This window comes from Oratosquilla oratoria, chromosome 4 (genome assembly GCF_046742065.1).
Source record: "Oratosquilla oratoria isolate Oo_2021 chromosome 4, ASM4674206v1, whole genome shotgun sequence".
Classification (NCBI taxonomy): Eukaryota; Metazoa; Arthropoda; class Malacostraca; order Stomatopoda; family Squillidae; genus Oratosquilla; species Oratosquilla oratoria.
In genome coordinates, this window is record NC_134780.1 from 20,970,285 (window position 1) to 20,997,683 (window position 27,399).

A 27,399-nucleotide genomic window follows, 5' to 3' on the forward strand; every position below is an offset into this window, starting at 1 on the left:
GAGTGCTTGTATAGTTCCACTTTACAAGGGAAAGGGGGACAAGTGTGAATGTAGTAGTTTCAGAGGGATTAGCTTGTTAAGTGTAGTTGGGAAGGCTTATGGGAGGATCTTGATTGAGAGGATTAGGAGAGGAAGAGAGGGAGTAATTGGTGAGGAACAGTGTGGATTTAGGGCAGTTAGAGATTATGTAGATCAGATTTTTGTGGTAAAACAGATATGTGAGAAAGCTATAGGAAAGGGGAAGGATGTTTTTTGGGCCTTTATGGATCTGGAAAAGGCTGACAGGGTAGACAGAAAGGCACTGTGGGAGGTTATGCGGATATACGGGATAGGAGGAAAGCTTCTCGGAGCTGTCAAGAGTTTTTATGAGAGTAGTAGAGCTTGTGTCAGGATTAGAAATGGAGAGAGTGAGTGGCTTGAGGTAAAGGTGGGACTTCGTCAAGGATGCGTTATGTCACCCTGGCTGTTCAACTTATACATGGATGGGGTAGTGCAAGAGGTAAATGCAAGGGTAGTGGGTCAGGGATTGGAGATGGTTAAAGAAAATGGAGAAAAGTGGGAGATGAGCCAGCTGTTGTTTGCGTACGACACTGCGCTTGTGGCAGGATCGGAGGAGGGATTGAGGAAGTTGGTGACAGAGTTTGGGAGAGTGTGTGATAGAAGAAAGCTAAAGATAAATGTGGGTAAAAGTAAGGTGATGAGATGTACAAGGGGTGAAAGTGGCAGTAATCTGGAAGTGAGCATTAAGGGAGAGCAACTGGAGGAAGTGGATAGTTTTAGATACTTGGGTGCAAATGTGGCAGGAAAAGGTGGAGGTAGAATGTAGATTGAGAGAAGCGAGTAAATGCCTTGGTGGATTAAAAAGTGTAATGAGGAATAGAAATTTGGGTATGGATGCTAAGAGGAGACTGTATGAAGGAGTGATTGTGCCAACAGCACTGTATGGGGCAGAAACATGGAACATAAGAGAGGAAGAGAGAAGGAGCTTGAATGTGTTTGAGATGAAATGTCTGAGAAGTATGATGGGGGTTACTAGGCTAGAGTGAGAAATGAGGAGGTGAGGAGGAGAACGGGTGGAAAGGGAGTTGGGAGATAGGGTTGATGGAAGAGTATTAGGATGGTTTGGACACATGGAAAGAATGAGTGAAGAAAGACTAGTAAAGGAGGTGTGGAAGGCAGATGTGGAGGGAGTGAACATGAGGGGACGTCCTAGGATGAGATGGATGGATGGGGTGAAGGGGGCTTTGGGGAAGAGGGGAATGTCTGTTGAGGAAGGACGGGAGAGGACAGAAGACGGGTGAATGGAGAATGGTTGTATATGGAAGATGTTGTGATGCATGAGGTGGAATGGACGGGGGGATGGGGGGTGAGATAGTGTGTGTGAGCAAAATTTTGACGCAGCCCGAAGGGATTTCTCCCCATATTCTCCTTTATATGGGGGGGACGGAGAGGGGGGGGGTTCCCCGATTAATGAAGCGGCCTTGCTGTGGATGTACTGTATCTTGCGACACTGCTTCTGACCCAGGGCAGTGGACAGGGTGCAGGGATGGCCCGCATCTAGGAGGTGCTAAGATGGGAGGGAGGGTGGAGGGGTGTGGAGTGTTTTCAAGGATGGAATGGGTGGGAATGATTTTATGCCTTTTCCTTTTTGGCTACCTCCCTAGTAAGGTGGAAAAAGCCTTGGTATATGTATGTATGTATGTTCTCTGCAACATGGCTATAATCAATGCTTCATGCAACCTTAGCTGGGACCTGTGATAAGTACCTGTGAGTGGTGGTTGGAGAATCATCTCCCAGCTACCTATCTTTAACTTTTGTAAACACCCTTACCTGCATATGAAAATGCAGCATTGAGGCTGCAAGCACTTTGCTCTGGATTGGGTTTTAGATCTCTGGCATTTTTAATTCTCTTTTACCATATCTTGTAACTCCATTTCTTCAGCACTGGTTATCAGTACTGAAATATGATACCTTCTCTTCTCATTGTTATATTGCCAAATTCTTGCACAGATACCAACATCAAAACTGACTTTTAAGAGAGGGAACGAATTTGAGCGTGGGAGACCTCTAACTGATGAGAGTGATGTGAGCAGCTTCCGAATGGAGGATGGAGGAGCTACAGACCATGATGGTGACATCGAGGACTGCAGTGACCATGAAGATGAGGCAGAAAGCACAGAACCTGAACAGCCAGAACGACTTATGTACTATCCCCAGAATGATGACACTGGAAGGTAATTTTGTTAGATTTTCAGACTGAGGAGATAGAAACCATATAGTAAAGATTTGTGTTTTGTACTGTATATATTAGTTTCAGGAATACAAATATGATTTAGAGGTCACTAGCAGAACCTTTCTTTGAGCTTTTCTAAAATCTTAGTATTGCTTATTATGGAGAGCATATTGATTAGGGGATTTTCAGACTGAGGGAGTAGAAATTATATAGTAAAGATTTGTGTTTTGGATTGTATATATTACTTTCAGGAATACAAATACGATTTAGAGGTCTATGGTTGTTTACCATGATTACCATGTGGATAGAGTAAATAAGAGTTGAGGTTATGTGGTATTTGGTATTATTAAGTAAGTTACAAGTGACCAATGCAAGCAGCTTACTCCTCACTGACCCTAGGTTGTCACTTCTGGCATCTCTGTCCAGGCAAATAGAGTTGTCACATCTAACCTATCTATGTAGGACATACTTATTTAGCATATACAGAATCACCTTATGAACATGGATACAAATAAAGCTTCTGCATGCTAATATGTTACAGGAAAAGGTAGGGCTGGATACAGCTAGAATGTATGAATAAGTATACATAGTTGTATATCATATGTGGCATCAATGTATTAGAGTATGTTCCTTGCTGCGCCAAGGAATACACGTAGGTACATACGCAGTTATAAATTACACATTAAGTTACATTACATTACATTGTTTTACATTATATTACAAATGCTACATTGACTCCCCCCACAAGAGTGAAATGTACTTATTGGGGGGGGGGGGAGAAAAAGTAGGACATACATATTACAAGATATCAAAAATACATATGAAAATATTAACAGTGACTCTCTCTTAAGAGCTGAGGATAATTAAAAGTAAAAATAATCAGAGTGGTTTCTGAAGCAAACTGTCCTTCATGATCATGTTACACGTGGGATTGCAGGGAGGGTAGGTGGAGGAGGTGAAATAGTTGGAGAGGACAGGGTGGGAGAGAATTCAAAGGCAGGGGTGAAGATGTCAGGTGTGAGTGTCTGAGTATTGGTGTCGGTGATGTCATTTGTACTTGTAGTGTTGGTTACAGTAACGTCATTTGTGCATGTCTGAGGTGGTGGAGTGATGGGAAGATATGCTGGTTTGAGTCAGTCAATTGAGATGGATGTATCACCTTGGGAAAGTTGAAGAATAAAGTACTTAGGTTCATGGTGGTCAACTCCCACTTCAATCTGTCTTAGTCAGCGGAGTTGACGACATTATCACTGATCTGGTTGAGCATTTGAATGGGTAAACTTTCTACAGTGTGATGAAACTTGGTGGTGGACATAGTGATGTTTGCCGAAAGAAATTGGGAGTCCAGTTGAAGAAACCAGCATGCTGGGGAAGTTTTGTCAAATTGTGGGGGTCGAAAGGTGATTGCTGCTGCTGCCAGAAGTGTTGGCATGGTTGACATGGGTCTCGATGCTGCTGCTGCAGCTGTTGTTTGTATTTACCTCATTGTATCTTACAGTAAGGGGAGCTATGCTCGTGGTGTCCTGCCTCTGTATCTTGCCATGTCTAATTTGCTCTTAAATTCATGTATGGTTTTTGCACACACTTTTGTTTCATCTAGTTTGTTCTATACATCCACCACTCTGTGAAACTGTTCTTTTTCAAGTCTCTTCTATAACTGTCCTTTTTGAGCTTTCTTCCAAGTCCCCATGTATTTCTCTTATCCCAATTTAGCAAGTCTTCTCTATCAAGGATTTCCATACCTGGCATGACAAACAACTGGATGGTGTCATGGCATTGTCCTGCAACATATTTTCTGCAGATAGGCTGTTGGTTGGTCTGGATCAAGGATGAGGTTGAAGGATGTGTAGAAAAAGAGCTTCTTTATACATTGTTGATACAGTGCCCATTAGATACAGCACACAAGTTATTGAAAGCATCACTGGAATACCACAGTTGTGAAACACAAGTCACTTTGAATTAAGTATCCACTCATTACTCTTATCCACGTTAAATAGCTACTCTGGGCAGTCACCAGTTATGGTGTTGTTCACCATGATTACTGTGTGGATAAAGTAAATAAGAGTCGAGGTTATGTGGTTATGTATTATTAAGTTACAAGTGACCAATGCAAGCAGCTTACTCCTCACTGACCTTAGGTCATAGGCTCTGGTGTCTCTGCCTGGGCATGCAGAGTTGCCACATCTAACCTACATACATATACCAAAGGCTTTCTTCCCCCTTACACAAGAGGTAGCCAAAAATAAAGGCATAGAAACCACTCCCACACATTCCATCCCCTACATATTCCACTCCCCTCTACCCTTACAAAAACCTTAGGGTACCAGTTGGAAAACTCCTAGACCCTCTTATGCCTTTACTTTTTTTAGGAATGTCCCTTTTGGGGCTACAGGTAGTTGGATTCCTAGTCCTATCCCCATCCCGGTTTTTTTAGTTGCCTCATATGACTCAAGTGGGAAGCTTGGTGGCAGCATTCTTTTCCCCCCACCACAGGGTAGGCAAAAGAAAGGAAATGAATATTCAGAGAAATGGTACAGGACAGTAACAAGGGGTGGGGGGGACAGCATAACAGAGGGACAGCCACACTATAATAAAAGTGTCATCATTTCTCAATGAACAGAGTCCTCCTCAATCACAGACAAAATGATGTGTGACTCTGGTCTGTAGTGGTGCCCCATATAGACCCTAAAGTATCAACTGCGTGCTACTTTGCCACAATAACATGTAGCTAATACCCCAGAAGGAGACCTATGTACATATAATATACTTATATAGTATATACAGAATTACATTATGAACATTTATACATGTAGGACATCTATATGCAAAGATGTTAGAGGAAAAGGTAGGGATAGATACAGATAGAATGTATGCATAGATATACATAGTTGTATATCATATTATGTGGCATCAATGTACTGGAGTATGTTGCTTGCTGCACCAGAGAATACACATAGTTACATACGCAATTATAAATAATGCATTATGTTACATTATATTACATATTATAATTGCCATAGGTCACTAGCAGTTCCTTTCTTTGGAGAGCATATTGATTGAGTGAAAATATATAATTTTTACATTTCAAGCTATATTAAAGTGTATTTTTTTCCTATAGTGACTTCACTGTAAATGCAATGGATGTGGAAGAACTCAGAAGGTCACAAAGACGCCATCGAAAAGCTCGACCAGAAAGACCAACTGACATTCCCCTTGTCTCAGTCTCAGGTTCACAAGATTCTGATGATGATGATGAGGTAGGAGATTTTTTTTTTTTTTTTTTTTTTTTTTTTTTTTTTTTCCAACTTATGTGAGGGGAAGATGTTATTCAGCATTGGACTGAATGACTAATTAATTGGTTGGTATATACATATGTATACCAGAAGGCTCCATTCCCCTTATAAGGGAGGTGGCTAGCCTTTACCCATCTCACACCCATTCAACACTTATTTATTTTTCCTTTTAGCTTCTTGTACATGAAAGCCCATCCCTATCCCCCACCCACAGTTTGGGTCAGAAGAAGTGTAGCAATACATGGCACCACAATAGGGCCCAACAACCAAAGCTGGTTTACCTCCAATGGTTCATTACTTGGTAACCCTCTCCTTGTCTATTCATGAAAATACAGAGCAGACAAGAAGAAATTCCTTTGGGCCATGTCATTTTTATCATCCATTCACAACAATTCTCCACTCCCATCAATCTTGCCCTCTCCCTTCCCTGCTCAACAGATATCCCAAGGTGCCCTTTACCCTGTCCATCCATCCTGTTGTCAGTCTTCCCCTCAAGTTCTTGAGGATCTTGAAGTCTACTCTGGTATAACAATTCATGGCATATTTAAAAAGTGGAATTTAGTACTATATTTTCAATTATAATTGTGTGAAATGATGTAATTATCTTTTTTATCTTCCAAATCTTTCAGGTTTCCACGCCAAGTGCAGACACAGCAGAGCGTAACATCATGTCAATGCTGAGTGTGAGCACGGACAGTATTGATCGTGTTGGCCAGAGAGAAAACTTCCTTAAGACTAATTTTGAATCTTTGCAAGGGGATCAAGTACGTCCAGAGCAACAAGTCAAAAACAAAAACAGGTACAGGAATATAGAGAAGCATTTTATCTCTATCATATAAGTTTAAGCTCCTTTGATCTATAGGCGTCTTCATGTGGTGTTCTGTGGAAAGGATTTTGGTTTGTGTGTGCAAGTGTTTCATTGGGGTGGTTTTGGTGCTTTCTGTAATTATTCTCAATGCTTTATTTTCTATATTTAGTAAGTTGGTTTGGTTTTCCAAAGTGCTGAAATGGGTTGGGTGTTGTGAGTGGGTCTTTTGATGTGGGTGTATGATTGGTCTCAGCCAATCCAGTATAAGGGGAATTGTATACATTTTTTTTATTTTTTAGTGTATCCATACATATTATTATTTCATATATATATACACATTGGTCACGGAAAATTTGGGCACAAATCGAAGAGAGACGAATATAGACATTTAAAGACATTTAAAAGGCTTATGATATACCATTTTTGCCAAGTAATTTTCTTTTAAGCTTGATGACCTCCAAATGTGCTGGGATGCATCTTGCCAGTTTTTCTATGTGTCAGGAGTAGTAGTATCCCAAATATCCTGTATTTCTATTTGCTGCCACAAGATAAATGTGGGTAAAAGTAAGGTGATGAGATGTACAAGGGGTGAAAGTGGCAGTAGACTGGAAGTGAACATTAAGGGAGAGCGACTGGAGGAAGTGGATAGCTTTAGATACTTGGGTGCAAGTGTAGCAGGAAAAGGTGGAGTGAAGGTGGAGGTAGAATGTAGATTGAGAGAAGCGAGTAAATGCCTTGGTGGTTTAAAGAGTGTAATGAGGAATAGACATTTGGGAATGGATGCGAAGAGGAGACTGTATGAAGGAGTGATTGTGCCAACAGCACTGTATGGGGCAGAAACGTGGAACATAAGAGAAGAAGAGAGAAGGAGTTTGAATGTGTTTGAGATGAGGTGTCTGAGAAGTATGGTGGGGGTTACTAGGCTAGATAGAGTGAGAAATGAGGAGGTGAGGAGGAGAACAGGGGTGAAAAAGGATTTGGGAGATAGGGTTGATGAAAGAATATTAGGATGGTTTGGACACATGGAAAGAATGAGTGAAGAAAGACTAGTAAAAGAGGTATGGAAGGCAGATGTGGAGGAAGTGAACATGAGGGGACGTCCTAGGATGAGGTGGATGGATGGGGTGAAGGGGGCTTTGGGGAAGAGGGGAATGTCTGTTGAGGAAGGAAGGGAGAGGACGGAAGACAGAGGTGAGTGGAGAATGGTTGTATATGGATGATGTTGTGACTGCATGAGGAGGAATGGGCGGGGAAGTGGGGGGTGGGGTAGTATGTGTGAGTAAATTTTGACGCAGCCCGAAGGGATTTCTCCCCGTCCTCGCCTTATATGCAAAGGGGGACGGAGAGGGGGGGTCGCCGATTAAATGAAGCGGCCTCGCTGTGGATGTACTGTGTCTTGCGACACTGCTTCTGACCCAGGGCGGTGGGCAGGGTGCAGGGATGACCCGTCATCCAGGAGGTGCTCAGATGAGAGGAAGGGTGGGAGGGGTGTGGAGTGTATTTAGGGATGAAATGGGTGGGAGTGTTTTTGTGCCTTTCCCTTTTTGGCTACCTCCCTTGTAAGGGGGAAAAAGCCTTGGTATATGTATGTATATGTATGTACAGTTGAAACACCATGAACGAGAAGCTGTGTTTTAATGAATGCCACACATGCTCTATTTAGGTCTGGTGAATTCCCAGGCCACTTTTTGAAGTAATGTACACCACAGTCCTCTAACCACTGGGTAATAGACTGAGCTGTGTGAGCAGGAGTTCTGTCCTGCATAAACCAGCTAGCGTTACACTTTTCAAAACTTTCAGGCAGGTTATCACATAAAACTCAAAATAACTTTGCTGATTTACACACTCATTTTGTTCAAGAAATGCTAAATTGTCAACTCCATCAAACGCATATTGCATATTTCACCCCTTCAGTTGTATAGTGTGGGTCATTAGGGTCTGACCCCCTAGGGCACCTCACACACTTCAACCTACAGGCTAACGACACCACAAACATTGACTTGTCACTCCACAATACTTGTTCCCAGTCATTTAGGGTCCAATCCTTATATTTCTTGCCAAAAGCTATGTGATGATATATATATATATATATTGTAAATCTTTGGCTAAATGATCAGAAGTACATATAGACATCCTGTAGCAGTGCAGAGTTATTTTCCTTCAGTTTTTGAGCTGTGAGCATTGGATCTTTATCCAACTGCCTCCTAATAACCTTAAAAGTATGATTTGATATCTTCCTGGGCCAAGTAAGGCTTGGGGATAGGAATAGTGTCACCTCCTCTTGTCTCAAAATTTGGTCCACTTTTGCACTTGCTGCACTCCAATTCCCACATGAGTGGCTGTATCTTTACACCTATAGAGGGTTATAATAGCCACAATTGTGTCTCTTCCCAGCTCTTTACCACTAACCATTATGGAGATATCAAGGCACAAAAACAGACCACCGCATAAAATCGACTTGTCCATGTGAGATGTTTACAGACGCCACATGGTCCTGGGAACAACTAAACAGAGTTGACAAGTGATGTGTATTGTCTCATCTAAACAAAAGTACAGATGCTAGCATTGACAAATAGCAAAAAGTGTGATCGGAAATGGGTATTTTTCATGTGTTTTGAGTTGAGCAAAAAAGTTGGGTGCCTGTAATTTTGCGCCCAAACTTTCTGCTACCATTTCCATCCACCGCCCTTTCTTACCTTTCATTTTAGCTCCTCATAGATGACAGGTCATCCCTGTATCCTGCCTACTCCCCTGGGTCAGAAGCAATACAGCAAGACACAACACATCCACAACAAGGCTGCTTCACTTAATTGATGACTCCTTCCTCTGTCCCCTCATGCAGAAAAAGAGAAAATGGGGAGAAATCCCTTAGGGCTGCATCAAAATATCATTCACACACAACAAAATCCTAACCCACCCCACATCTTCAACCCACTACCTTGTATAACAGTATAATCAATACACAGCCATTTTCCACTCATTCCTATCTCCTGCCTTCTCCCTTCCTTGCTCAACAGACATCCCCTCTTGCTCAGTGCCTCTTTCACCCCATCCCTCCATCACATCCGTGGTCATCCCCTCAAGTTCACTCATCCATCTGTCTTCCACACCTCTTTTACTAATCTTTATGCACAGATTCTTTCCATGTGTCCAAACCAAAATGCTGCCATTCTCTACCCATGTACATCTCATCACCTTACTTTTACCCACATTTACCATCAACTTTATCCTATTTCACATCTTCCCAAACTCTCACTAATTCCCTTAATCTCTCCTCTAACTCTGGCACAAGCACAGTGTCGTCAGCAAACAACTGGGTTGTCTCCCATTTTTCTCCATTTTCTTTAACCATCTCCAGTCCCCAGTCCATTACCCTTGCATTTACCTCATGCACCACCCCATCAATGTACACATTGAACAGCTGTATACCAACAGCTTTTTCCCCCTTATAAGGGAGGTAGCCAAAGTCAAATGCATAAATCCACTCCCACCCATATTATCCCCACATACTCCACTCCTATTCACCACCCCTCCCTCTCTCCCTCTTTTCTTGGTTTCTCCTGGATGAAGGGTCATCCCTGCATCTTACCAACTGCCCTAGGTAAGAAGCAGTGTAGCAAGACACGGCACATCCACACCAAGGCTGCTTCATTTAATCAATGCCCCCCCCCCCCTCTGTCCCCTCATGCAGAAAAAGAGAAGACTGAGAGAAATCCTTTTGGGCTGTATGAAAATATCAGAGACCAGTTGATAAAAAAAAGTGTATAGTAGTTTATAGTGATAACGAAAAACACAATGTAGCTAGATACTTAAGAGAAAAAGAGAAAGAAATAGCAGAATGAATTCTGAAGGAGATACAAGAGAAGGGTAAGAGATGGAAGAGGAAATAGAGGAAGTGCATAGAATAGGACTATAAAGAAAAAAATAGACCACTAAAAGTTAAACTAAGGTCTCATGATAGCGGAAGAAGTACTAACAAAAGCAGTAAAGTTAGCAAAAAGTGAAAATTACAAGAATATATGGATAAAAAGAAATGAGCAATGAGGGAAAAGACACTAAAAAATGAAGCTAATGAAAAAAAACAAGAAGAACAGAGACTGAAAAGAGTGTTTTTGGAGAGTACTGGACTTGAGGCTAAGAAAATGGTACATAAACGCCGTGTGAGATCGAAACCTTTATTGGTACGACATTTCGCTTGTTACAGCTTTTTCAAGTACAGACATGGCAAACACTCTGAGTATATATAGGCCAACGGGGAAGGAACTGGGAGAGGTTATCAGGGTGGGGTGGGTGGTAGGTGGAGGGGCGGGTGTGTGAGAAGGGGGACGGGTGGGACTTGGTGGAGATAAAAGAGGACATTTCGGACAGTTTGTTGAAGTGGACTAAGGGGGACATTTCATACATTTGTATAATGCGGGTAATAGATGGATGATAGGAGGGGCGATGTTAAACATGCCTCTGTTCTGCTCAATGGTTTTGAAGCTTTGAATGGCGGCCGCTTCGAGGCATTTCCTCCTCACCCTGTCTGGTTCACTAAAAAGAAGCTCTGCGTTATCCCAATCCATCAGGTGGTCGTTGGTGTTCCGGTGGATAACACAGGCGCTGGTGGTGATGTTGTTCTGGGAATCGTAGCGATGCTCCCAGATCTGGGTCTTCAGGTCACGGGAGGTCTCGCCGATGTATACTTTATCACATCCAGCACAGGGTATGCGGTAGACACCAGCATTTTTTCCCCCAGGAAATGTATGAAATGTCCCCCTTAGTCCACTTCAACAAACTGTCCGAAATGTCCTCCTTTATCTCCACCAAGTCCCACCCGTCCCCCTTCTCACACCCCCGCCCCTCCACCTACCACCCAGCCCTCCCTGATAACCTCTCCCAGTTCCTTCCCTGTTGGCCTATATATACTTAGAGTGTTTGCCATGTCTGTACTTGAAAAAGCTGTAACAAGCGAAACGTCGTACCAATAAAGGTTTCGATCTCACATGGTGTTTATTCTCAGTCTTGTCGGCTTTTGCCATTGTGTTTCAAAATGGTACATACATATACCAAAGGCTTTTTCCCCCTTACAAGAGAGGTAGCCAAAAAAACAAAGGCATAAAAAGCGACACTGCTTCTGACCCAGGGCGGTGGGCAAGGTGCAGGGATGACCCGTCATCCAGGAGGTGCTCAGATGAGAGGGAGGGTGGGAGGGTTGTGGAGTGTATTTAGGGATGAAATGGGTGGGAGTGTTTTTATGCCTTTCCCTTTTTGGCTACCTCCCTTGAAAGGGGGAAAAAGCCTTGGTATATGTATGTATGTATGTATGTATGTATAAAAACCATCCCCACCCATTCCATCCCTAATCCACTCCACTCCCCTTCACCCTCTACCCTCCCTTTTATCTTGGCATCTACTGGATGATGGGTCATCCCTGCATCTTGTCCACTGCCCTGGGTCAGAAGTAGTGTCGCAGGACACAGCACATCCACAGCAAGGCCGCTTCATAAAATTGGCAACCCCCCCTCACTGTCCTCCCATGCAGAAAAGGTATATCAATAAAATGGTATATCAATAAAAAAAAAAGGAAGCACAATAAAAAAAAAGGAAGCACAATAAAAAAAAAGAAGAGGAAAAAGGAAAAAATTAAAAGTAACATATACCAACATAGATGGCATGATTTCAGGATTAAATGAATTAAACAGTTATCTGGCAGAAGAGAAACCAGATATAATGGGAATTGTGGAGATGAAATTTAAAGGTCCATTATCAATCGTATCTCCCAACTCCCTTTCCACCCCTGCTCTCTTCCTCACCTCTTCATTTCTCACTTTATCCAGCCTAGTAACCCCTACCATACGTGTCAGGTATTTCATCTCAAATAGATTTAAGCTCTTTCTCTATCATGTTCCATGTTTCTGCCCATACAGTGCTATTGGCACAATCACTCCTTCATACAATCTCCTCTTAGCATCCATTACCAAATATCTATTTCTTATTACACTTTTTAATCCCCTAAGGCATTTACTTGCTTCTCTAATCCATACATGATTGTGTGAAAAGACAATGCTGAATGTTGATTTAACCTGTCTTTTCAGTATATCTTCAAAGTTCAATGCTCGCCATAAAGAAACACAAATATCCAACAAACGAGAGGAACTATTGAAACGTATTGAAGAGACAAGAAAAAAGTTGCAAAGTGTAAGTTCAGTGTTTGAATATTTTCTACAATGTATTGCATGAATGACTTTTTCATAGCAGATATATATGTACTCTGTTTTAAGGTTTAGCTATGGCTGAAAAGAAGGTTTAATTATCTGTATGTAGAAAATTTTGCTATTTCATTCATTTTATTTTTAGGAAAAATTTTGGTTATGAAATGCTCATTTATGCCCTTCTCGAAATATTTGTCTTATAGATTGGATACAAGAGCAACTTGCGGAGCAGTAAAAGCATCTCTGACCTGAGTAACATCCCTGAGAAGGACACATCATTCTCCTCCCATCACCAAGGTAACGACTTGTGGAGCACCAATAGCTCCTCATACACTCAGCACCACCAACTCCTTCAGCAGCAGTTGCAACATTCTCAATTGCAAAATTACTTTTCTGTTGCAGAGGCAGGAGCACTGGTATCTGGCATGTCTGACATTGATGCAACTAACTGTGTGCTACAACCTAATGCGTGTGTTTACCTTTCTTTACCGAGAGATCATCACAAGACAGGTCAGGCTCTCCTTTCACAGCTAGAAAAGGATTTGAAGGAGTTTGAAGCTCTGGAGTATGGCTACACCCATCCCCCTTCCCCTCCTGAATTGGAAGCAGATTCTCTGGAGGAAACACTACGAAGTCTAGCCATGTACTCTGTCAGTGAGAGGAAGGAGGCTGACAGAGTTAACCAACGTAGTCATAAAGGGGATGATGATTCTGACAGCGATACAGTCAAAAGTGATGAATCCAACTTTAGCTGTGACAGTTTGGAAAAGGAAGGGTCCAGTCCTGAATGTGAGGAAGAAAGGTCACCTCGGCCAGAAGTCCCCAGCACTCTGCCTCTACAGAGGAGAAAGAGACAAAGATGGCAGAGATTGTCACTGGGAGAAGCTCCAAAGTACTTAGACAATGATTTTGAATCTGATGTCTTTCCTACTAATGAAACTCCTGTCAGTTCTCACGCCCCTGTGTTCCGAACCACCTCTGACACAGCCCTTGTGCACAGTGACAGTAGCCATTCAGACATCCAGACACCAACCAATCCACCATACTTCACTGCCTTAGCCAGTGTGCGGGGTGAGGACAGTCCTGTTAAATGGCAGAGCCCTGTGTTGCCCAAAGGACCAGAACCCAGGATGGCTGGGATGAGTTCATACACTACAGTCAAAGTTGAAACCCGCTCTTACAGGTTAGAAGAGTCCTCTTACCAACTGTCTGCTCAGAAAAATTATGAGGAACAAATTCATCGCAGACCTCATCAGGTGATAAGATCCTCTGTGTCTTCTCCTGGGGAATGTCCATCTAGGGGATTCTCTCCCTCACTTGGAGAGCATTACCCTGTCAATATTGGGCCAGACTACCAACCAGATGACTTTCAGGTTGTTCAGGCACAACCCATTGCCCCTGGGCCTCCCCCCTGTGTGTACCTGCCCAGCTCACAGGGTTGCTTGGGAGCACAGCAGCAAAGTCAGGGTGGCGGAGGGTCAGGAGGACCTGGTCGAGCCCACAGGGTCCTGCTGGCCAAGAAGGTGACCATCCAGCAGGTGTTGCCCTCCAAACGTAAGCGTCCCCATCTGATTTGCCTTGCTGCCTCGCTCTGCTACTGTGGCATGAGGAATGAGACCACTCGTTGTATATGCAGGACCCACGCAATGCTCTGGTGTTCCTCAGTTGATTTTTTTTTTTTTTTTTTTTTTTTTTTTTTTTTTTTTTTTTTTTTTTCTTCTTTTCTTTTTTTCCCCCCCTTTTTTGTAACATTGTGATGACCCTGCCTTATGTACTGACTTATATTCATTTATAAGTTGGCTTGAATTAATTTAATTTTGCATGATATTTTTATTATTATTTTGATATTTTTAACCTTGCTTGATTGAATGGAAATATTTGAAAAAAATTATTTGCTCACATATTTATTTTAAGCACTATGCCACATTTTAGCAACATTATTGTACTGTCTTAAATTCTCTTATATATTCTCTTAATTTTAGTTTTTATTACATATGAAATTACATATGAAATTATTACATACATAAAAATTCAACAAATTTCCTTTGCTTACTTTCATAATTTAATGCATATTATTTCATTTGTGTTTTTATATTTCTGCTTGATTTTTATGCATGTTGCACCCTTGCCTTGCCTGAGTTGCTGCACGTGTTGTGTTGTTGTTGTTGTAGATGGCGCCGACCCTGGGCGGAGTAGTGAAGGGGGGGCAGGGGCGCTGAGGCGCGCTTGTTCGCTTAGTGACCTGACCAATCCTGGCACCCCTCGCCGCCTCCTCCCCACACCACCCCACGGTAATGCTCTTTTTTCAATGTAGGCCCCAGCCTTGTGTGTATATTCCCCATATTGTATGTCAACTTCATTAATTTGATGTCCAGCATTGCATATATCCCTAATTGTATGCCTGTGGTAATGCTCTCATAATGTAAAAATAATGCTTATGTCCCCCAAATTGTGTGAGAATACCATTGTATGTTCCACTTTATGGATGTTCTTTCAAGATAAAATGAATTGTGCATACTTGCATTGTGTCAATAGGTATTGTTGAAGACATGCATCATTTATTCACAGACTAATGGATAACCTGATGCATGTTTCGTAAAGTGCCACCTGTAATTGTAAATCACAATTGTTTGTTCCAGGTGCCTTTAGGCATGTAGCTAGGATTTAATGAATGTCTCCCTTTGTATGCTTGTACCTTTGACATGCCTCTTGTTCTGTGCTTCATTAGGTATGCCCATAGTGTGTGTGCCACTGTGTTCACTATACTGTATCCCACGGTCTAGTTTATTTCATTGTTTTCCTTGAATGTCATATCTAGACTAGTTTGTTTCAGTGTTTATATCTCACTGGTGTGTGTGCTTCATCTTATCATGTAAACTGACACCTTGTAGTATGTTTTACTAAATAACCCTTGTATTCTATCATTATGTACATTCTGCAATTATAGATGGTCATGTACCATACCCATGCCAAGATTTTTTCCTATTTTGTGAACAATTTTTAGGTTACTTTCAAATTATCACTTCCATCTAGTGTGCCTCCAGAAATACACCACCTCCAACTTTAATACCTAACCCTGTTTAAAAATCACCTCCATTTGCTCTCCAAGTACCAGGCAAGTTCATATCTTCTTGGCGACCTAGGATGAGATAGATGGATGGGGTAAAAGGGGCTTTGGGGAAGAGGGGAATGTCTGTGGAGGAAGGACAGGAGAGGACAGAAGACAGGGGTGAATGGAGAATGGTTGTATATGGATGAGGTTGTGATGCATGAGGTGGAATGGGTGGGGGATGGGGGGTGAGGTCGTACAAGTGAGAAAAATTGGCGCAGCCCGAAGGGATTTCTCCCCATCTTCTCCTTTTCTGTATGAGGGGACGGAGAGGGGGGTCACCAAATTTATGAAGCAGCCTTACTGTGGATGTGCTGTGTCTTGCGACACTGCTTCTGATCCAGGGCAGTGGACAAGATGCAGGGATGACCCATCATCCAGGAGGTGCCAAGATAAGAGGGAGAGTAGAGGGTGAAGGGGAGTGGAGTGTATTTAGGGATGGAATGGGTGGGAATGTTTTTTTTGGCTGCCTCCCTTGTACATACATATACCAAAGGCTATTTCCCCCTTACAAGGAAGGTAGCCAAAAAGAAAAAGGCATAAAAACCATTCCCACCCACTCCATCCCTAATACACTCCACTCCCCTCCACCCTCCTTCTTATCTTGGCACCTCCTGGATGACGGGTCATCCCTGCATCTCACCCACTGCCCTGGGTCAGAGGCAGTGTCACAAGACACAGCACATCCACAGCAAGGCCGCTTCATTAAATCGGCGACCCCCCCCCCCTCTCCGTCCTCCCATGCAGAAAAGGAGATGATGGGGAAAAATCCCCTTTTGGGCTGCATCAAATTTTGCTCACACATACTACCTCACCCCCCATCCCCCCACCCATTCCATCTCATACATCACAACATCATCCATATACAACCATTCTCCATTCACCCCTGTCCCCCTGTCCTCTCCCGTCCTTCCTCAACAGACATTCCCCTCTTCTCCAAGGTCCCTTTCACCCCATCCATCCATCTCATCCTAGGTCACCCCCTCATGTTCACTTCCTCCACATCTACCTTCCACTCTTTTGCTAGTCTTTCTTCACTCATTCTTTCCATGTGTCCAAACCATCCCAATACTCTTTCATCCACCCTATCTTCCAACTCCCTTACCACCCCTGTTCTCCTCCTCACCACCTCATTCCTCACTCTATCCAGCCTAGTAACCCCTATCATACTTCTCAGACACCTCATCTCAAACACATTCAAACTCCTTCTCTCTTCCTCTCTTATGTTCCATGTTTATGCCCCCATACAGTGATATTGGCACAATCACTCCTTCATACAACTTCATCTTAGCATTCATTCCCAAATCTCTATGCCTCATTACACTTTTTCATCCACCAAGGCATTTACTTGCTTCTCTCAATCTACATTCTACCTCCACCTCCACTCCTCCCTTTCCTGCCACATTCGCACCCAAGTATCTAAAACTATCCACTTCCTCCAGTTGCTTTCCCTTAATGCTCACTTCCAGTCTACTGCCACTTTCACCCCTTGTACATCTCATCACCTTACTTTTACCCACATTTATCTTCAACTTTCTTCTTTCACACATGCTCCCATACTCTGTCACCAACTTCCTCAATCCCTCCTCCGATCCTGCTACAAGTGCAGTGTCATCTGCAAACAACAGCTGGCTCACCTCCCCCTTTTCTTCATTTTCTTTAAACATCTCTAATCCCTGACCCACTACCCTTGCATTTACCTCTCACACCACCCCATCCATGTATAAGTTAAACAGCCAGGGCGACATAATGCATCCCTGACGAAGTCCCACCTTTACCTCAAACCACTCACTCTCTCCATTTCAAATCCTGACAAATGCTCTACTACTATCGTAAAAACTCTTGACAGCTCCTAGAAGCTTTCCTCCTATCCCATATATCTGCAAAACCTCCCATAGTGCCATCCTGTCTACCCTGTCATAAGCCTTTTCCAGATCCATAAAAGCCCAAAAATCACCCTTACCTTTTCTTGTAGCTTTCCCACATATCTGTCTTACCAGAAAAATCGGATCTATGCAACCTTTACCTGTCCTAAATCCACACTGCTCCTTGCCAATTACTCCCTCTGTTCCTCTACTAATCCTCTCAATCAAGATCCCTCCCATAAGTCTTCCCTACTACACTTAACAAGCTAATCCCTCTGAAACTACTACACTCACACTTGTCCCTTGTAAAGTGGAACTATACAGGCACTCCTCCATTCCTCTGGCACTCTACTCTCTCTCCAGCAAACATTAAATAACCTCACCAGCCAGTCCACCATTACTGTACCCCCTTTTTTTAGACATTCTGCATGGCATCCATCCAGACCAGGTGCCTTACCTGCTCTCATCATCTTAACAACTGCCTTCACTTCATCCTTCCTTATTTCTCCTCCATTTTCCTCACTCATCACGGTAATTTTCTTAGCACTTCCCACTGCAACTATCTTTCCCTTCCTATCCTCCTTCACATTTAGCAACTCCCTAAAATACTCTGCCCATCTTCCCCTTACTGCCTTCTCTTCCATTATCATCTCTCCATCTACACCTTTTACCTTTTCTTCTCTACTTGATTCGCCTCCTCTTCCTCTCTTAATAAAACATTGCTTTCAAAATTTTCTGTCATACTCTTACCCCATTTCACATCTGCTCTCCTATTTGCCTCCTTTACCTTGTGCTTTACTTCTCTTTTCTTTTCGTTGTATCTCTCATATGACTCCCTCGTCCTATTTTGTAACCAATCTGTGTAAGGGGGAAAAAGCCTTTGGTATATGTATATGTATGTAATCTTCACTTTGTGCTATGGTTATTAAGATTGTATTACTTACCCTCCTTTCAACATAGATGATATAATGTGCCTTAACTCATTTTGGTTCCTATATTGGTTTTTTGTAGTCATATTTATTGTGTATTCATTGGATTCTGCTCTGGATTTGTTTAACATAATTTCATAGTTCATTTTATTGTGGCATGGGACATCAAATTAGTCAATCTATTGCCTCGTGTCTCTCATACAGGAGACCCATGGCCCCTAGGTAGCTGGACACAGCCACTGGGTTGCCTCATAAATCATTTAGAGAAGAGGTTTTGTGTTGTGGATAGGGTGAGAGTAGGGCAGTATTTACCTAGTTGTTGTTGTTGTTGTCGTTCCCTAGACGGTCTGTCCGAGCAGTCCCGTCTCCCCAAGGAATGCCACAGCCGAAACTGGGTTTTCCCACAAATCCTTTATAGAGTGTATATTGTGTTGTTTGCGTGCATGATTGTGTATAATGCAGTCTTCCATTATGTGTTGTATGGTATGGGGTGAAGTGTTACATCCTGGGCAGCTGTTCACAATGCAGTCATCCAGCCTCTTCTGGTAGCTTAAAAGTGCTGGGTGGTGGCCGCACTGCAGTCTGGCCAGGTGGACTCTGTCCTTTCGTGGGAGAGAGGATTCAGAAGGGTGGATATCAGGGGGTCTGGCATGCAGCAGTGTGTTGTCTTTCAGTGTGTTAATGGAGCAGTGAGTGATATGATTATGAATATGTTAAAAGAGGCTGGTATTTGGTGATTGTGGAGGAAGAGAAGAGAGTATCTGTGTGTGATACAGGTCTTTGGGTGTAGTTTTAATGTTTCTTGGTGTGTGAGGGTGTTTTGCTATGTAGTGTAGCAGGTGTGATGTGTTTGTGGTGGCTGCAGCAAGTATTTGTGTGCCTCTCATGTCGAGGTGGTCCTTGACTTTGAGGACTTTTGTTTCATGGTGTAAATGGTCTGTAGGTGTTGTATTTGTGCAGCCTGTAATTGTTTTTAGGGCTTTGTTTTGTATGATTTGAAGGGTGTTGTGGTGTGTCTCACTGAGATTAGGAGCCCATGCAGGACTCGCATAATTCATCACTGAGCGTATGCATTGTTTGTATATTGTTGTATTAGTTTCTTTGTTTTGTCCAAATGTTGTTCCAGTGATTGACTTAAGTGCGTTAAGTCTAGGTATGCATTTGTTTTTTATGTTTGTGAGGTGTTGTTTGAAAGACATGGATGTATTGTATTGTATTCATTCACTCCATTCAGTTTGTTCCAGACATCAATCACTCTGTGTGGGAAGCATTTTTTTTTTTTGGTTTCAGGTCTCTTCTGTGACTGTCTTTCTTTAGTTTCTTTTCGTGTCCTCTTGTTTCTCTTCTGTCCCACTTTAATAAGTCATCTCTGTCGAGAATTTCCATCCCTTTCATAATTCTGAAAATGGTCAACAAATCGCCTCTTTCTCTTCTCTGTTCCAGTGTTGACAGATGTAATTTCTCCACTCTTTGTTTGTATGTCAGATTTGACAGAGTAGGTGCCATTTTTGTCACTGTTCTTTGGATTCTTTCTAATTTTTCTATGTTCTTCTTTGTGCTAGGTGCCCATAGTGTTGCAGCATATTCTAGTTTAGGTCTTATCAGTGTAACGACTATTTTTTTGACCATCTCATCTGTGTAGTTGAAGGCCACTTTCATTGATCTCATTAAGTTATAAGTCTCTCAGAATAATTTATTGACATATTTATCAGGTGTCAAGTCGCTTTAGATAATTACTCCTAGGTCCCTTTCTGAATTTACTTTTTTGACTTCTTTGTTTCCAATTTTATACTGTCCCAATACTCTGTTTTTACTTTTTCCAAATTCTATTATGCTACATTTTTTAATGTTGAAGTTCATCTCAGTTCTCCAACTCCATTCCCATATTTTGTCTAGGTCATCGTGCAGCGATCTGCAATCTTCTTCTGTGCTTACTCTCTTGAGTAATTTGGCATCATCTGCAAAGACGTTCATGTAACAAATTACTCCCTCATCTATATAATTTATATGTATGGCAAAGTGTAGAATGAAGTGTGCAGTGTCTTGATTGTGATGGTTGCATCTGGGATAGAGTGGTAACACTGTCTATCCCAGATGCAACTACCACAATGAAGACACTGCACACTTCATTCTACACTGCCCTACTCTCCCCCTATCCACAACACAAAACCTCTTCTCTAAGTGATTTATGACCCATCATCCAGGAGGTGCCAAGATAAGAGGGAGGGTAGAGGGTGGAGAGGAGTGGACTGTATTAGGGATGGAATGGGTGGGAATGGATTTTATGCCTTTGTTTTTTGGCTACCTCCCTTGTACATACATACACCAAAGGCTTTTTCCCCCTTACAAGGAAGATAGCCAAAAAGAAAAATGCATAAAAACCATTCCCACCCATTCCATCCCTAATACACTCCACTCCCCTCCACCCTCTACCCTCCCTCTTATCTTGGCACCTCCTGGATGACTGGTCATCCCTGCATCTTGTCCACTACCCTGGGTCAGAGGCAGTGTCACAAGACACAGCACATCCACAGCAAGGCCGCTTCATTAAATTGGTGACCCCCCTTCTCCATCCCCTCATGCAGAAAAGGAGAAGATGGGGAGAAATCCCTTCAGGCTGCATCAAATTTTGCTCACACATACTACCTCACCCCCCATCCCCACCCATTCCACCTCATTCATCACATCATCCACATGCAACCATTCTCCATTCACCCCTATCTTCTGTCCTCTCCCGTCCTTCCTCAACAGACATTCCCCTCTTCCCCAAAGCCCCTTTCACCCCATCCATCCATCTCATCCTAGGTTGCCCCCTCATGTTCACTCCCTCCACCTCTGCCTTCCATACCTCTTTTACTAATCTTTCAAAGGATTACAAAGGCAAAGCATGCCGACAGGAGACCTTTTGATCCATATCTAGGTCGGATGCAAAAAAAAAAAAAAAAAAAAAATAAAAAAAAAAAAAAAAAAAAAAAAAAAAAGGAAAAAAAATCATATTAATAATAAATTAAAACTATAACAATGTAAATAACAATTAAAATACATAAATAAATGCATTGGTATAGTTGAATAACAAACATTCTTTCCATGTGTCCAAACCATCCCAACACTCTTTCATCCACCTTATCTCCCAACTCCCTTTCCACCCCTGTTCTCCTCCTCACCTCCTCATTTCTCACTCTATCCAGCCTAGTAACCCCTATCATACTTCTCAGACACCTCATCTCAAACACATTCAAACTCCTTCTCTCTTCTTCTCTTAAGTTCCATGTTTCTGCCCCATACAGTGCTATTGGCACAATCACTCCTTCATACAATCTCCTCTTAGCATCCATTCCCAAATGTCTATTCCTCATTACACATTTTCATCCACCAAGGCATTTACTCGCTTCTCTCAATCAACATTCTAGCTCCACCTCCACTCCATCCTTTTCTGCCACATTCGCACCCAAGTATCTAAAACTATCCACTTCCTCCAGTCGCTCTCCCTTAATGCTCACTTCCAGTCTGCTGCCACTTTCACCCCTTGTACATCTCATCACCTTACTTTTACCCACATTTATCTTCAACTTTCTTCTTTCACACATTCTCCCAAATTCTGTCACCAACTTCCTCAATCCCTCCTCCGATCCTGCTATAAGCGCAGTGTCATCCGCAAACAACAGCTGGCTCACCTCCCACTTTTCTCCATTTTCTTTAACCACTTCACTCCGGGACTTAAATCTCGCGGGCAGCAGCCAATGCCAGCCGTACGACGTGTCGTAATAATACTCGCATCATAAATTATAGTCACCGCTTATATCAATCGTTCTCTCTTTCACCCGTGAATTTTGAAAACCATAGAGAATGGGATTTAGGGCAGATTAGGGAGAGTGTTAAAACGCAGGGGCGACTACACTAAATATAATCAAGACGCCGATATGGCAGCGTCGCGAATCCACTTGCTCCTCATGACGCCTACGTGTGCGGCACTGTATGGTAGGGGTTAAACATCTCCAATCCCTGACCCACCACCCTTGCATTTACCTCTCACACCACCCCATCCATGTATAAGTTGAACAGCCAGGGTGACATAACACATCCCTGACAAAGTCCCACCTTTCCCTCAAACCACTCACTCTCTCCATTTCTAATCCTGACACATGCTCTACTACTCTCATAAAAACTCTTGACAGCTCCTAGAAGCTTTCCTCCTATTCCATTTATCTGCAATACCTCCCACAGTACCTTCCTGTCTATCCTGTCCTAAATCGACACTGTTCCTCACCAATCACTCCCTCTGTTCCTCTCCTAATCCTCTCAATCAAGATCTTCCCATAAGCCTTCCCAACTACATTTATCAAGCTAATCCCTCTGAAACTACTACACTCACACTTGTCCCCTTTTCCCTTGTAAAGTGGAACTATACAGGCACTCCTCCAGTCATCTGGCACTCTACCCTCTCTCCAGCAAACATTAAATAACCTCACCAGCCAGTCCACCATCACTGTACCTCCTTTTTTTAGACATTCTGCATAGCATCCACCCAGACAAGGTGCCTTACCTGCTCTCATCATCTTAACAACTGCCTTCACTTCATCTTTCCTTATTTCTCCTCCATTTTCCTCACTCATCACGGTAATTTTCTTAGCACTTCCCACTGCAACTATCTTTCCCTCCCTATCCTCCTTTACATTTAGCAACTCCCTAGAATACTCTCCCCATCTTCCCCTTACTGCTCTCTCTTCCATTATCATCTTTCCATGTACACCTTTTACCTTTTCTTCTCTACTTGGTTTGCCTCCTCTTCCTCTTTTAATTTCTTTCCAAAACATCTTTTCAATACTTTCAAAATTTTCTGTCATACTCTTACCCCATTTCACATCTCTCCTTTTTTTCTCCTTTACCTTGTGCTTTACTTCTCTTCTCTTTTCTTTGTACCTCTCATATGACTCCCACGTCCTATTTTGTAACCAATCTGTGAAAGCTTGCTTCTTCTTTTCTACAACCTTCTTTTTTTCCTCATTCCACAATTCACTATCATTCCTTCTATTTCCTCCCGTCCTTCTTGTTCCACACACCATCTTTGCACACTTTGTGACTCCCTTCCTGAACCATCCCCATTCCTCTTCCACTCCTAGCTCTACTCTATCCTTCACTCCCTCCCACTCCTCTCTCAGCTTCTTCTTGTACTCCTCCTTTTCCTTTTCATTTAAAGAGTTCACTCTAAGCACCTCCCTACCTTTTGTCCTTTTCCTCTTTCTCCATCTATCCTCCACTCTCAACTTACCTTCCACCAAAAATGATCCGATATTCCCCCGCTCACTCCCCTTAGCACATGTACATCCTTAACTCTTCCTATTATACTCCTATCTACCACTACATAGTACCTTAACTCTTCCTATTATACTCCTATCTACCACTACATAGTCCCTTAATTAATCTACCACTCTTCCATCCACCACCCTCTCCCATGTGTACTTATGCTTGACTTTCTTCCAAAACACTGTATTTGCTATCATCAACTCTCTTGACACATCTCCACCATCAACTCTCCACTACGTTTCGTTCCTGGAACTCCACATTTCCCAACTACTTCGTCAATTGGTTCATTTCCTACCCTAGTATTAAGGTCTTCCAATACTACTACATTGCCATTCCTCCCTAATTCCTCTATGCACTTGTTTAAATCTATCCAAAAAGCCTCCCTTTCTTCTACACTCTTCTCACTACCAGCCCCATATGCACTTACAAAAACCCACATCTTTCCCAGTTTCACCTTCATCCACATTAACCTTGAAGAAACCTCCTTCCACTCCACTACATGTTTGCCTATCTCTTCACTTACTAGTATAGCCACCCCTTCTCTCCCTCGCCCTCTCTTCACTCCTGAGAACCTCCCAACTACACTCCCAAAATCACACTTGCCCTCCCCTCTCAACTTAGTTTCACTCAAAGCCTACACATCCATCTTTCTTCTCACAAACATACTACCTATCTCTTCCCTTATACTCTCATCTGTACCACATCTATGCACATTAAAAGACCCAAATCTCAGGGTGCTAGTTGGAAAACTCCTAGACCCTCTTATGCCTTTACTTTTTTTAGGAGTGTCCCCTTTGGGGCTACAGGGAGAAGGATACCTGGTCCCAATCCCCGTCCCATTTTTCTCGCCTCTTACAATCCAAGTGGGAATGCTTGGTGGCAGTATTCTTTTCCCCCCACCACAGGGTAGGCAAAACAAGGAAATGAAATTCAGAGAAATGGTACAGGACAGTAACTAGGGGTTTGGGGACAGCATAACGGAGGGACAGTAGTAGTATAATAAAAGTTTCATAATTTCTCTGTGAGCAGAGTCCTCTATCACAGACAAAATGATGTGTGGCTCTGATCTGTAGGGGTGCCCCATATAGACTCTAAAGTATCAACTACATGCTACATACATATACATATACCAAGGCTTTTTCCCCCTTACAAGGGAGGTAGCCAAAAAGGAAAAGGCATAAAATCATTTCCACCCATTCCATCCCTGAATACACTCCACACCCCTCCACCCTCCCTCTCATCTTAGCACCTCCTGGATGACGGGTCATCCCTGCACCTTGTCCACTGCATGCTACTTTGCCATAACAACATGCAGCCAATACCCCAGATGGGATACATATATGAAACATGGAACATAAGAGGGGAAGAGAGAATGTTTAAATGTGTTTAAGAAGAAATGTCTGAGAAGTATGGTAAAGTTTACTAGGCTGGATAGAGTGAGAAATGAGGACATAAGGAGGAGAGTGGGGAAGGAAAAGGAATTGGGAGATAGGGTTGATGAAAGAGTATTGGGGTGGTTTGGACACATGGAAAGAATGAGTAAAGAAAGATTAGTAAAAGAAGTGTGGAAGGCAGAGGTAAATGGAGTGAAGATGAGTGGGGCAACCTAGGATGAGAATGATGAATTGGGTAAAAGGGGCATTGGGAAAGAGGGGGATGTCTGTTGAGGAAGGGAGGAGACTGGAGATAGGGGTGAGTGGAGAATGGATGTGTGTAAATTATGCTCTGGTGCATAGAAGGGGATTGTTGGGGCTAGGGAGTGTGTGTGAATGATATTGTAAATCAGCCTGAAGGGATTTTTTCCCCATCTTCTCTTTTTCTGCATGAGGGGATGGAGAGGGCATCACTGATTAAATGAAGTGGCCTTGCTGTGGGTGTGTTGTATCTTGCTGCTTTGCTTTTTACACAGGGCAATGGGCAAGATGTAGGATGACCCATCATCCAGGAGGAGCCAAGAAAAGAGGGAGGGAGGGGTGGTGAATGGCAGTGGAGCATTTGGGGATGAAATGGGTGGGATTGATATATGCCATTGACTTTGGCTACCTCCCTTGTAAGGGGAAAAGGCCATAGGTATTTGTATGTGTGTATACAATATAGAAAGAGATTCCTCAGTTCAATATAAAGTTAGAGTCCTGCTATTGTCTTTGCTGTATGGCTAGTTGTCAATTATATTTTCATTATTGTGTTCGCCCTCATGTGACACCACTTTGATATGTTTTACCTCATTGTGTTCCTCATCACTGTAATTTTCACTTTCTTGTGTGACCTGCTTTCACCTGCTTCTACCGTACATAGACTCCAGTCATGCTGCATGTTGCCCCCACACAAAGCCTCACTTTAGTCCTTCATGTACTGATGGATCTAGGCAATACATAGCTTGAATGGATGGCGAAAGAGGACAACAACTGTTTGGGTCAGTGAAACAGTGAAAGTAAATGTTAAGTTTTTAATCACTTGTATAGCACATTCCAGATTGTGCAATGGAACATCACATTCATAATGCAAATTGTTATGATAATAGATTCTAAGAATTATATTAATGGTTTAAAATATATGACTAGATGGAATAATTTGATAGCTTCCTAGATTTTAAGGATTAGACAACATTTAGAATGAAATAACCTCATATATTTTTAGAGTTCCTGATAATAATATGAAAAATGTATAGTGGGTTTCGTTAATAATAGAATTTACTAAATTTTCTTGTGACAAAAGATAATACCCAGATTTAGTTCTCCTCTCTCTCTCTCTCTCTCTCTCTCTCTATATATATATATATATATATATATATATATATATATAAATATATATATATATATATATATATGTATATATATATATATTTATGAAGGTGGAAAAAGAAGTTACGGGTCTAGTTCCGAGTTCCTGAGTTTATTCCTGACCGGTTTCGCTCCGAAGAAGCATAGAGCGAAACCGGTCAGGAATAAACTCAGGAACTCGGAACTAGACCCGTGACTTCTTTTTCCACCTTCATCAACTTGGCACAATGTACCAACATATATATGTATATATACATATATATATGTATATATATATATATATATATATATATATATATATATATATATTTATATATATATATATATATATGTAAAGTAATACAAAGATGTTTTGGAAAGTAATTAAGAGAGGAAGAGGAGGCAAATCAAGTAGATAAGAAAAGGTAAAAGGTGCAGAGATGATAATGGAAGAGAAAACAGTAAGAGGAAGATGGGCAGAGTATTTTAGGGAATTGCTAAATGTGAAGGAGGATAGGGAGGGTAGTGCTAAGAAAATGACAGTGAAGAGTGTGGACAATGGAGGAAAAATAAGAAAAGGTGAGGTGAAGTCAGTTGTAAAGATGATGAGAGCAGGTAAGGCACCTGGGCTGGATGGGTGTCATGCAGAATGTCTAAAAAAAAAAGGAGGTACAGTGATGGTGGACTGGCTGGTGAGGTTAATGTTTGTTCAAGAGTAGGTAGATTGCCTGTATAGTTCATCTTTATAAGGTAAAAGGGGAGAAGTGTGAGTGTAGTATTTTTAGGGGTATCAGTTTGTTGAGTGAAGTTGGGAAGGCTTATGGGAGGGTTTTGATTGAGAGGATTAGGAGAGGAACAGAGGGAGTAATTGATGAGGAACAGTGTAGGTTTAGGACAGGTAGCCA

The 27,399-nt window shown here is 42.3% G+C and overlaps 1 protein-coding gene across 1 annotated transcript in view; it reads left to right on the forward strand.

Annotated features, from left to right (window-relative positions):
* Window positions 1–27,399, forward strand: part of Wdr62 (WD repeat domain 62) — a gene marked incomplete in the record, with an annotated part of 218,769 nt that overhangs the window by 164,103 nt on the left and 27,267 nt on the right. The window contains 6 exon segments of the mRNA XM_076183564.1: window positions 2,011–2,234; window positions 5,352–5,490; window positions 6,156–6,325; window positions 12,412–12,514; window positions 12,732–12,825; window positions 12,931–14,082. Of these exon segments, the coding sequence (XP_076039679.1) occupies window positions 2,011–2,234; window positions 5,352–5,490; window positions 6,156–6,325; window positions 12,412–12,514; window positions 12,732–12,825; window positions 12,931–14,082 (1,882 nt within the window).